Below are 12,327 nucleotides of genomic sequence, written 5' to 3' on the forward strand. Positions count from 1 at the left end.
AAAACTGGCAGGTGTGATCAAAGATCATAGTGAACACCTTGTGCTGTAAAACTTGTTCCATATCTTTTCACGTTAGTGTTGTGACCTGTGATGACTAACGTGTTTAAACCTGCCATTTGCCAATTGCATGAATGGAACCAAAGCCCTCGGCTCATGTTACGGGGCAGCTTTTCCGATAGGTTTTGTGAGGTCTCCGTTTGGAGTTGCCCGTTGCAAGTTCTCCTGCTTTGGTCATGGGATCGCTGTAGCGTTCTCCTTTAGCACTGTCCGGGAGTTAACTTGGAGAACGATCCGGGCTGGTAGCGGCTTGTGGTGCTCCAGCAGCACACTGCCTCGTCCACCGGTGTGTCAGGCAGCTGTGCGCCCGGTCTGCGTGAAGTGGGCTGGAGACTGGGTCCGGTCAGGGGGGAGCAGGAACGCTTGATTCTGCTGGATGTGCTTCAGGCAGAGGAGTTCCTCGCCGCGGGTTACAGCTCAGCTGCGGAGGCTGTTGTGCCGGACCAGTTCAAAGGCAGCACAGCGGCAAGAGTAAGGAGCAAAGAGAGTGGAACAAGCCGAAAAGCTGGGGCTGGGAGTACCTTAAGGCTGATAATGCTGCCCAACCCACACATCCATTTAATAAGGAAAGTTTACAAGTACTTCTGACAGCTAGCTTGCTACCTCTTAAGCTACTACTTTATTCTCTACAAGAATGTATTTAACAAACATTTTAAAAGCTAGTTTGTATGCTTATTTTTCTGGCATAGCAGTGTTTGAGGTTTGCCCTGGGATTACCCTATCTGGCCACATAGTGTATGTTAAAAACTAATGATGGTTATGTTGCCTTTTTTTTTTAATAAGAAAACAATTCTGTATTGTTTTTATCATTCTTTAGCTTTTAGGAAGATGAAGAACAGACATTTAGTGTTATTTCTGAATAAGGGAAAATTTTAGGGTCTTTGGACAAATTGCCCCTCTGTAAGCAAATCCAAATGTCCCAGCTTTGCATGAGCAATTGCTAAGTACATATTAGCCTACGTATTTGCTTACGCTGTGCCTGTACAATCAGCATGCACTATAACTTAAGTGCTTTTATACTTAAGTATGAATCAATCTGTGTAAAGTGAAATTCAGATCTCTATCACGCAATGTGATTCTTTTTTCCACTTTGCACACAGAGTGTTGGACTTAGTTGTTTTATTTTGCCACTTGTAGTGACAATTGTTTACCTTTTCCAATAAGAACAATTCCATTTGCGGTTAAGCATAGGAAATGATCGCAAACAAATGTTTGGAAGTAGAACACCTAGTCCATCTTCCAACAGGATATCACGTGTGGCAAAATCAGGAGCGTTCTGCTGTTGCATTATTAATTGCGTAACGGTGAGTTCTTCACAAGAGTGTTGAACTTGGAGTTGCAAAACCACGAGGCCTTACGCTGCACCCTTTCTCTCTTCCGTTGTCCTAAGGTGGCTGGAGAAAGATACGTCTACAAGTTTGTTTGCGACCCTGAAGCGCTTTTCTCCATGGCTTTTCCGGACAACCAGCGCCCCTTACTGAAGACTGACATGGAGCGCCACATCAATGAGGAGGACACTGTGCCTCTGTCCCACTTCGATGAGAGCATGGTCTACATGCAGGACGGTGGCTGCTGCAACACCCACCCCTATAACGAAGGCTATGTCTATTAACAGCAGTGACAGTGAAGGGGATTTTTCCCCCCTCTCTTAAGCTTCTCCTCTTTCACAAGACCCAGAGGAAAGCTGCATCGACTTCAGTTTGTTTTTTAAATAGTACACTAAAAGGGGCTTTTCCTGTTGCATTACTCCTATGGTCTGCCATGGACAGCGCACTTTATTTGAAAGGGGGGGGTTGGAACCTAAACGTTATTCTGTGTAACAGGAGGAAAAGGGGGGGTTTGCTTTTTACTTAAGTTTGGGAAGGGATCGTACAGGTTTTAAGTACAAGAAAGCTATATCATGTCTGTTTTGTTTCATATCAGCATAAGATATTGTACATTTTCTCTGGGTATCTGTAGTACAGTTAATTCTCATTGTGCAAAATAACCACTTGATGATGACATCAGCACAGCATGCCTAGGGCATTTGTTTCTTGCCATTCTTAATTGTCTTTCTGCAGTTATGAAAGAGAAGCAAAGCATACACCACAGCATTTAATTTAGAAGCTTGCAGTGGCAGACCTTGCACCTTGCCTCTGAAAAGGAGCAGATGTCTCAAGGGTTTTTCCCTTTTCTTTTTTTTCTTTCTTTTTTTTTTTTTTTGGTATGGCCTCAAAAAAAAGTCCTGTTTAATGACAGAGTGGCCATAAGTACAGTGACCAAGCAGCAAAACCCCTGACTTTAGCCTGCAAGCTGCATGCCGTGTCTGGTGCCATGTTGCTATACATATATGGACCATGCTATTGTTTAGACCTTTCAAGATCCATTTGAAGGCAGTAATTACACATGGTAGGCTTTCTGATGATCATGTCAGCATTAAATACAGGATCATGATCAGGAGGGAGAAAACATTTTGTATCCTTCCATTTCCTTTGGTACATAAATAAGTTATTTAATCAATAGGAATTAACTGTACTAAGTCACATATCTAATTATGCTGTTTAGACACAGCAAGCACTCCTTGAGAAAAATATCCAATACACTAAATAGGTACTTTAGTAATTTTTAGACACGGTACCCATTAATATGCATTTAAACCTTTTACTGCTGTGTTATGTTGATAACATATATAAATACTAGATAATGCTAATGCTTCTGCTGCTGTCTTTTTCTGTAATATTCTCTTTGATGCTGAATTTACTATGACCATTTATAAGCAATGCTGTAACTACAGGTAGCATTTCAGGACAAAATAGATGACTTGAACCATTTATTGCTTAGAAAATAGCTTACGCCATAGCTGTGCTATAAGCAGCTTTTATGCGCATCCACAAATGACTAGTAAGCTTCAGCTTGCTAAGGAAAGCTCTGCAGAACCTTTTGTAGTTTTCGGTGGAACAGAGACTTGGACAAACTGTCAAAGAATACCATGAAGTCGCTGTATGACGTTGTAGTGCTGGCACTGATGTTACCAATCAAATTGCTTTGGACACTAAATGTAAATGTGATCAGATATGCTCAGAAGACAATTTAAATTTTGAGGGGGTTTTTTTGTTGTTGCTATTTTTTCAAATTGTTTTATTTTTTTTGAGAGGGGTAATCTTGAACACAAGCCACACACACTATTCTGTATGTAAAAAAAAAAAAAAAAAAAAAAAAAAAAAGCCCTGACAAAACTCCCAAAGTTTTAAATATTTATGAGCACCTTTTCTGAAATACAGTATTTCCTAGTTTGAAGGGGGGAGGAGGGGTTAGGATCTGGATTTCTTTTTTTGCCCAGTGAAATTTAAATAGGTTTTCTATGGAAGACCCCATTTTCCTCTGTTCCTGAGAAGCAGGAGGAAAATGAATGCATAACCATAAAACAACAAGAATAATTTTCATCGTAGTGGATGGATTTCAAAGACAATCCTAGGTGGTGGGTTAATTTTCCATCCTTTGTCAGTAACACACTAGTTAAGCTATGAATATTTTAATATGCAATTGATCAAAAAGTAAAGAAGCAGTGGTCACTAGAATCCACATGTGTTTAAAAAACATTTGGGCTGGTATTTAGTTTACTTAGATCCATAAGACAACATATTTTGTGGAGTGTGTATATGCCTTAATATGTCACCTAATTCTGTCATCCCGAAGTCTCTATGGCACTTAAATTTTCAGTGATGAACCCAGGATCAGAAGTCTAAAATTGCAGAATTAGCAAAAAGCAAAGGGAAAAGGTTGAGTAAGACTGTTTAAAAAAAATGTGGTTTCCATTGAAATAAGGTTCAAATGAAACATGCTTTGATGAAAAGTCCTTGGATTGGTTTTGGTTCTTTAATGTCAGTACGGAGCGCCTCTTGCCTGTGGCAGGATGTGGGTATTTGGGAAAGGGGCTGGACAAAAAAAAAAAAAAAAAAAAAAAAAAAAAAAAAAAGAGAGGAAAAATGCATCAACTGTGTAATATTTAAGAAGAAATATATATATATCTGTATACGGTAGTGACTCACTGAACAAAGCAAGCAATCAGACCAACATTACATGATCTCTCAGCAGAAGATATAAAAGTCTTTCACTGAACTGATTAACCCTTTTTAAAATGTACCTAAGAGGTTTATTTAAAGTCTGTTTTTATTCCACTTTTTGTTTGTTTGGGTTTTTTTTTTTTTTGTTTGGGGTTTTCAGGTAGAATAATAAATCTGGCAGCTGATTTCTGCAAGATTGTTGTGTATTGGATTCCTAACCATTTGGACTGGAGAAGCCCCAGCAGTAAGGTTCTTCTTTTGGAAGAGGAGATGATGATCTGCTCCCAGTGCCTAGAATGGCTTCCTACAAAATATAAGGGTGGGGGGCGGGAAGAGAAGTCAGGAGTACGTACAATTCATGTGTATGTATATATGACCAGGAGTTAGATTGCCAAATCATTGTTTTGACTGGCAAAAGGGAGGAGGGGGGTCTATGTAAATCTAGAGAAAGATTGGTTCTGACTAAGAACGCTTACACATTTTCACAGGGCATTTTGATACCCGAGTGAATTTGCATGTGGGGTGTTTGGGGCTGGGGTGGGGGTGCTGGGGTCTCATTTGGTTGGTTGGGGTATTTTGTTTTGTTTTGTTTTCAAGCTGTGCCACAAGTGGAGCGAAAAACACAGGCTTCTCCTCTGCTTTCAGGAGGAGCTGTAACGGAGTTAGCTTGTGTGTGTTTAGTTGCACAGCTTTTTGCTGCCCAGAACAGTGGGCAGCCCAGGGTCGGGCTACTGTGAAGCAAATCTGGGAGGCGTCACTGCAAGACGCGCACACAGTGGTGCGGCTGTAGCTGCTCGGGTTTCCTCTGCCGTGACAGTTCAGTTGCACTGGTAGCTGAACGGAGGTGAAATTAGGTGAGGAGTTGGCAGATCCCCTCAGATCTGAGGGAGTTAAGATTACAGGTGTAGGGCAATGAACAAATTTTTCTTTAGGGATATGACTTATCCAAGATAGAGAACCTAAGCCTTTTCTCTCCAAGGTCACGGCAGTCTAACTTTCCCATACACCGTCTATGGTGCAAATATTAACACGACATTCTCTGAAAGCATGAATTTCATGTGCTTGTCAGACCCAATCTGCCTGCTTTACTTACAGTTGGCTGCTGTGGTAACTAGGGGAAATTGGGATACAGGAACATGATCTTTTTCTCTGATAATTCCCTGTGAAGAGCCCTTTGCTCAGAATCTTTTCATCTTTGGGATTCTCTGGTACCTGGGACTGTTTCCCAGGGATTGGTGCTTAGAGTTTTATTGCCAGGTTTGGGCTGCAAGTCTGTCTTCACAGGACAATAGCATCTAGTAAATATTTTTGCCTTGTTTGTGGGTTTTTATTTGTTTGGTTTTTAATAGCAGGAAATAGATCAATGTGTGCAAAAGCTATGAGGAAATCTTTGAATTGTTAATGGCTGTATTTTCTCCTCTGAAGAGCATTAGCTTCAGTTCACATACTACAGGTAATAGCACCCATGAACAGCCCTATTCAGTGCTCACATTAATAGCACTGAAGACTTTTCCAAATTGCCTCCTTCAAAGGTGGTTTGGCAGTCTTATTTAATATGGTAATTTACACTCTGAGAATCGTCACTCTGAAATACCCTACTTGGATTTGGCTGTTAAGAGCCTGGGAGATGAGTTGCTCTTAGTTCCTTCACTGGTTGGTTGGAGTTCAGGATGTTTTTTGTGTGTAGGGTCTTTTTGTTTGGTTTTCTTTTTTTTAATCAGAGGCTACTCTGCTTGGAAAGGAGGTAGCAGCTGGGAGCAGGTGCCTGTGCCTCAGAAACTCCAGTTCAAAGTCCCCTGCGTTTTGCTAAGATACCAGGCTGAGAACTGGAGCATCTGCAATACCTCACTGAGCCCTGCTCTCTGGTCTCTTACGGCAGAGGGAACTGCAGTGCATCGTCTTCTGTTGCTTCTGCTACAAGGAGTCGTTCTCTCTGGCAGAGCAGGGGGCTGGAAGGGTAGGGACAGTAGCATTTTAAAACTACAAGATTACCCGGAGGATGTCTGTCAGATCCCTAAGAATCATAAATGCATCAGCGAAACGCTGTACCATACCACCCAGCTTTCGTGACTGCGTAGGTAGGTAAAGTTAACTTCATCTTTTACTTCAGGAGGTTGAAATATTGGCGTTACCCCTTGAACACCAATTTAATTTCTGTGGGAAGGATGTGTGCCATCTTCTTATGTAATAGTCTGAAAATGCCTATGAAGAGTCTCATTGACATTTTCCCAAAGAACTATTTTTGTGTGAAAATGACACAACAAACATCACCAAAAAAATAAACTCCAAGAAGGTATCCATAAATCATGTTCTCCAAAACTATAGTGTTATTTACCCTAGAAATGCCTCGTGTCTTTAATACTGCTGCAGTATTATCCTTATTACATACTTTCACTGGACTGACCTCAAAAATGCGTGACATACCCTGAAGTTTTTTTTTTTTTTCCAAATGAGCTTCCTGCTGTTAATAGAGGTTACAGGAAGGTAGCCCTGAGGCAGGGTCACAATCAAACATTGGGATCTGGTAAACCATAATACTGTGTCTTTGCTCTTGCAAAGCTCTGGGGGCATTTCTGCCCATGTCCACGCTTTTTAGTTGCATGGTAGAGAGGCGATTACAGCCATTGGTTGGTTTTGGGTTTTTTTGCTAGTTTATGATTTGTTTTGTTTCAGAAGAAATGCCACCAATGCATCTCTTTCCACACTCCAGGTAACCGGGTAGATACTTGGGGTCCAAAATAGCGTTTTTGCTGTGTAATCCACAGTACAGGCTATGGCAGTACCTTGCTGCGGCCCTAAAAAGGAAAGCGGAGAGGAGATTCCACTGTTTTCTTTCCCCCTCCCCTCCATGATAGGATCTACTGATTGATCTGAAGATGCTTGAAACCAATTCTTCACTCACCCATGGCCCTACCAACTAGCTAATCCAGAGCTGAGCAGTACAGGAAGGAGGAGGTTACATGACTGATACAGTAAATTACAGAGAAAATTATTTGAAAGACATGCTGCAGGAGTATCGTAAGAAATGATGGAAAGTAATAAACTCTGTAAATAGCAATGATTTTTTAAGACCCCAGTGCTTGTGGGAGTGCTTCAGGAAAAGGAAGAGAGAAAGTAAAACATAGAAAGGGACAATAATATTAGATGAGAACAACAGGAGTCAAATCATGAACTGCATTAGGGGACCTGGAAGATTGCAGTGTTTTAGATAAGGAAGGGACTAAGATAAGTACAGAGTCAGTAAACTGAGATAAGAGCAAGAGAGAGAAGGTAATTGGAGGCAGTGCACTTTGTGGTCAGTGGGCCAAGTGTGTTAGGCTAGCAGAGCTGCACCAGGGACGTGTTTGGCCCTGGTAGTATATCCCCAAGGACAGGAATATCAGAACTGATTTGGAGTGATTGTTGATAATTTAGTAAACCCATCTGCACAGTGTTTTGTGGCTGTTAAAAGAGCAAACAAGATATTGGAATATGCAGAGAGTGTTCTGGGCTATAAATGTAGTGACTTTATTGTCCCACTAGATTTAAAAAAAAAAAAAAAAGAAAAAAGAAGAAAGAATACCTTACAGGATAATGGGTCAGATTGTGGGTTGGTTTCCTTGAAGTCAGTTAAGTAGCTTTATGCTAACACAGTCTGTGGCCTGTGTTTAGTAATGTGTATGCCTATCTAATGTGATATATATACAGGACACTTTTACTTGTTACATTATTCAGAAAGATACACAAATGATCAAGACCTGGGGCGTAGCATGAGATCAATAATAAAAGAATGAAATTAAACAAAATGTATGTCTTCTGAATTCTAGGGATGTAGACAATTCAATCCATTTTTGTATAAAGCTCTCTGCTGGAGCTCTATACACCCCTTTAATCCTGACCTTTTGTGACCAACGCTGGCAGACTGTATGTGCTGGAGTCCCTGCTACAAGTGGCTCAGCATTGGTCTCTGCAAAGGTGGCTGGGACTTGTAGGGTCAGGCTGCCTTCCCAGCTGCTCATGAAGGTCATATGGACATTTACAAGTCTTAAGCAGTGCACTAAGCTTCCAGCCATTCTTGGGACTAGCAAATTTCAGACACGTTGCAGATTTAGCCACAAAGGCTAGACTTGCAAAGGAATTTCAGCCACTGCTCTGCTCCATATTACGAGACTCCATGAGCCCAGCCGTAAGTATTTAGGATATCTAAGGGTCTCCACAAAATCTTTCAAAAGCTGGTCAGCTGAACCAGGGCTTCTCTGCTTCCTGCAGAAATGAAATGTGGGAGAGACAAATGAGTGAAGACCTAGATCTGCATCTACAGAGAAATAAAATGAAGAACACCTTTGTGTTACTATTTTAGTTTCAACATGACACTGCAGGAGGGAGCTCATAAGAGTTGAGGCAGTCAGATATTTCCTTGGAGCCCAGAATAGATGCCTGCACCCAGAAAAGGACCGTTAGTCATGCTCAGCATTCAAGCTTTCATGAATTTGTGTTTTGATGTTTAATTCTTCCTAATGCTCAGTAGCAAGTTAACTTTTAGACACTAATGCTCTACTCTACAAAGTAAAGTTTCTTTGTGAATCTAGCCTTAATGACTGAAGAAGCACTGCCATGTAACGAAAGGTCAGTTCCTGGAACTGTGCAATCCATTCAAGTGAGTAGTTTCTATCATCATGATCTAGCCTCGGCTAAGTGACGTAGCTTGGCTGTAGCAAAACCAGTCCTTGAACCTCAATTTGGCTTATTAATGCTTTATGCCAGCTAAATGTCAGGAAAGCAGCTCCATGCATCGTGTAACCTTCTCTTGCCCCTCTGACCACTTCTGCAGTTCTGATCCCCACATCTGAGGTTATGGGAGGCCTAGAAAGATGCTGAGAGACATCATAAGTATCAGCAAGGCTTACAAATGGCTTTTTTTATTAGCAGAAACTTAAAAGGATTCAACTTGGGACAGATAGTGGAGCAGAAATAAAATCAAAGTGTGTACCATCTTGAATAGTTTGGAGAAGAAAAATAGGGAATAAAAAATTACTGAGTCTCATAACAAGAATTTATTGGGTGGGCAATAGAAAAAAAAGCAGTTGAGGCATTTAAGGAACATTAAGGAAATACTTTATCACAGAGCACAATTATTAATTTGTGAAAGTTATTGATGTAAGCTATTTTGGGTGGCAGAAGTCTTAAACAAATTAAGAAAAATTGCTTGGACAAATCCATGGAAGAAATGGCCAACAATCGTTCTCGACTATGATGATGAAGTTGAACTCTCCAAATCAGGAGGACCCTAATGCAGAGAATATCAGACCTTCAGAGGACATGCCAGAGTTACCCTCTTCTTATACTCTCTTTCTAAACACTGATGCTGGTCTCTCCTGGGATGGATGGACCTTTGGCTACAGGTGACTTGAGTATCCCCTGGAAGTGAGTATTATTTGAAATGAAGCCACAAAGTTCTGATGGCACAAGGTAGTGTTCTGTATCCTGCATTTTGTTTGGGTCCTGTGATTCAGCTATAAAAAGGATGTAATACAACTGGCTTAAGTAATTTGGGTGTTTTTACACTAAATCTGTAAATTTCAACCTGGAATCCTTTGCCTCTAGGATTTGTTTTCCTTAGTAACAAACACACCCTTTACAAAGAGCTATTGTCGAATTGCGCGTGATTACTAAGCTGCTGACATTGGGGTCTGAGTTATTTTTAAAAGCAGAAGAGAAACATTTCCGCATTTGTGTTTAGCTGGGAACTGCATGTCTTTCAAAAAAAGAAGAAACAAACAAAAAAAACCCCACCAAGAACAAAATTTGACCAATTAGTGCGTTAATACTCATTTTATATCCCTGCCACTTAACTAACATTTCACCAGGATGTTTTCTTTCTGTGCGGCATTTTTGCATATAGCAGGCTAAAGCTATTTAGCAACATATAGGTTTGAAGCAGGACTCGGAAGCTATAACCCCTCAAAATAAGGAGAGAGGGAAAAACACAGTAATGAGTATCTTTCCCTTCTCATATTGCCTCTAACTCTATCAATAACATATTCCATAATGCTCTAAGTTCCATCCTCAACAGATAACATTAAGCAGTACATATCCTAATTTCATCAGACTTGGACTCTTGCTTAAAACCTTAGGTGACTTCATGCATTTATATCAATTGTATCAACAGACCAGTGCATCTGATTCTCTGAAAGCAGGTGCGGACCCACACAGAGATTTCTCATGAAAACATGGTTTGGATTTTGATGGGATGGTTATGACAAACACAGAGAGCAGGAGACCCAAATCTCTCTTGTGAAATAATAGAAAAAGCTCCAGAAATACTGTGTATGTGGTGCCTTTGGTTAGTAATATTTTTGGAAGACAAAAGACAGGTTTGTTTGTCTGATTTGGGGATGACCCTGTGCATAAATTGTAATGGGAAGTCAGTATTTGTGAAAATTTATGTAAAAGGATCTAGCCAGAGAAGCGTGACCTGCTGACTCATTGTTCCAAAACAGTATCAGTCTAAAATATCATTGCAAGTGTGAGCTGAATTCTCCTACAAACCCTAAATGGGACAGACAGCAGTTCCATACACGAGGAGGACAGGGTGTCACATATGGCTGTATCCTGCAGGGAAGAGCAAAGAAAGACTCCTGAGGTTAAGCATAAGAAAGGAAGATTATAGCTCTCAGTCTTCCTGCAAATTGGCAACCGTGAGCTCTAAATTGTAACACACGAGAAGTAAAAATTAGCTTAGAGTGACTTGCTCAGAGACCTTTAATTCTCAGATGAGTTCAGCTTCTGCACACCCAGCATCTCCTTTCTATCTAGAGGCCTAAGTTAACTCAAGACGACTAATTTTTGCACTATAGGTAATGGCTTCAAATTTGCTGAGAAAAAGTCCATCTGGAATGTTTAGCCATGTGTTAAAGAAAAAGTCATCATGTTAAAAAACACACCTATATATTGATAAGATAAAAAATGGGAATCAGTACATAGACAGCAACATTATTGCTAAAGAACAGGATCCAGAGGGACTTGTATACATGCAAAAGGACACCAAGAAAAGCAAGCCAGTCCGATGTCTCAGGCGTTTAATGTTTACACAGGTATGGGGTAGCTTCCTTTTTTTGCATGACCCTGCTTTATGAGAGAAAAATAAGTTTCCCTGTAAAAGTTTAATAGCTCTCAAACTTCCTAATCTTTTTCTTGATTCTTGTTGTTTAAAGATGAAATTCAGATCTAAAGGTGAAGCTTTTATCCCCCTTTTTACTGAATGCAGTTGTTGCTATGCCAAAATTATAGGATACATCATGGAGCAGTGTGGTATAATGTTTTTATTGACAGGGTGCGAAGGAGTTGTATTACCAAGCCCAAGCTGCTTGTTATTTCCGTGCTGTTTATTTGTGAAGGCAGAAGTGCATTTTGCAGGTCCTCCCCCCAAAATAAAAAACGCTTTTTTAGCAACATTCCCAAGCATCTTTTATTTTCTCTGAGCCCCATATGCTGAAAAAAAAGAGAGAAAACTATTCTTCAAATGTTTAGAAATTTTTTAATAATGGCACAGGCTTCATCTTTTTTCTGCCTGTGAAGTTAATGACTGTGATGGAAAGTCTCAAGTCCTGACAAAGGATTTGGAGGTGAGATCAAGGTAGAGTGTCTTAGAGAAGCAGCACAGATGTGCTAGCTAATATTTGCACACTCACACACATATTCAAAGTGCTTCTTTCAAGACAAGTTATCAGTGGTTTCAGATGTTTATGAGATAGAGGTTGATGGTTCCTGTCTTGCCTAAAATGCTTCTAGAAGCTGAGCTAATGTGGTTGAATCTCTCTTATCTTGTTTTCTTGCTCTGTTTTGTTGAAACAACAGAAGTTATCTTGGATCTCTCTTGTGATGGGCTTCTCTGGGCCCAAGTTGTCTGAGGAAACCTAGCGGTTCCTCAGCAGTAGTCCTGTCCAAACCTTTTGCACTTGTGTTGTGGCTGTGGAAATAGAGACAATGGCAATAGGAAGAAGCCTTCCACCTGCAGAAAATGGGGCTTTGGAAACTTTTTTTTATATTGTACTGTCATCATCTATTTTCTGTGGAAAGACTCAGAAATGACCACCTCATGTTATAAATTTATCATGATAAGGCTATATGAAGCTCTAAAAATGCCTTGAGAATGCAGGATTTGAGGACTTAAAATTGTATTTTCCCTGTCTGAAAATCTCAGGGTCTAAAAGCTTACCAAGATGTCAGCTATCACATTCTGAATGAT

General features: G+C 40.4%; 1 protein-coding gene across 7 annotated transcripts in view; it reads left to right on the forward strand.

Annotated features, from left to right (window-relative positions):
- The window catches only part of ETV1 (ETS variant transcription factor 1), a gene marked incomplete at its 3' end in the record, with an annotated part of 65,757 nt that extends 64,088 nt beyond the window's left edge, over positions 1 to 1,669 (forward strand). For all 7 annotated transcript variants that reach the window (XM_082014831.1, XM_082014834.1, XM_082014833.1 and 4 more), the window contains one exon: positions 1,448 to 1,669. In XM_082014831.1, coding sequence (XP_081870957.1) covers positions 1,448 to 1,669 — 222 coding nt within the window. The remainder of the gene's footprint in view (positions 1 to 1,447) is intronic.
- Positions 1,670 to 12,327: the final 10,658 nt, after the last annotated feature.

The sequence above is a fragment of the Phaethon aethereus genome (genome assembly GCF_964289735.1).
Source record: "Phaethon aethereus genome assembly, chromosome: 2".
Taxonomy (NCBI): domain Eukaryota; kingdom Metazoa; phylum Chordata; class Aves; order Phaethontiformes; family Phaethontidae; genus Phaethon; species Phaethon aethereus.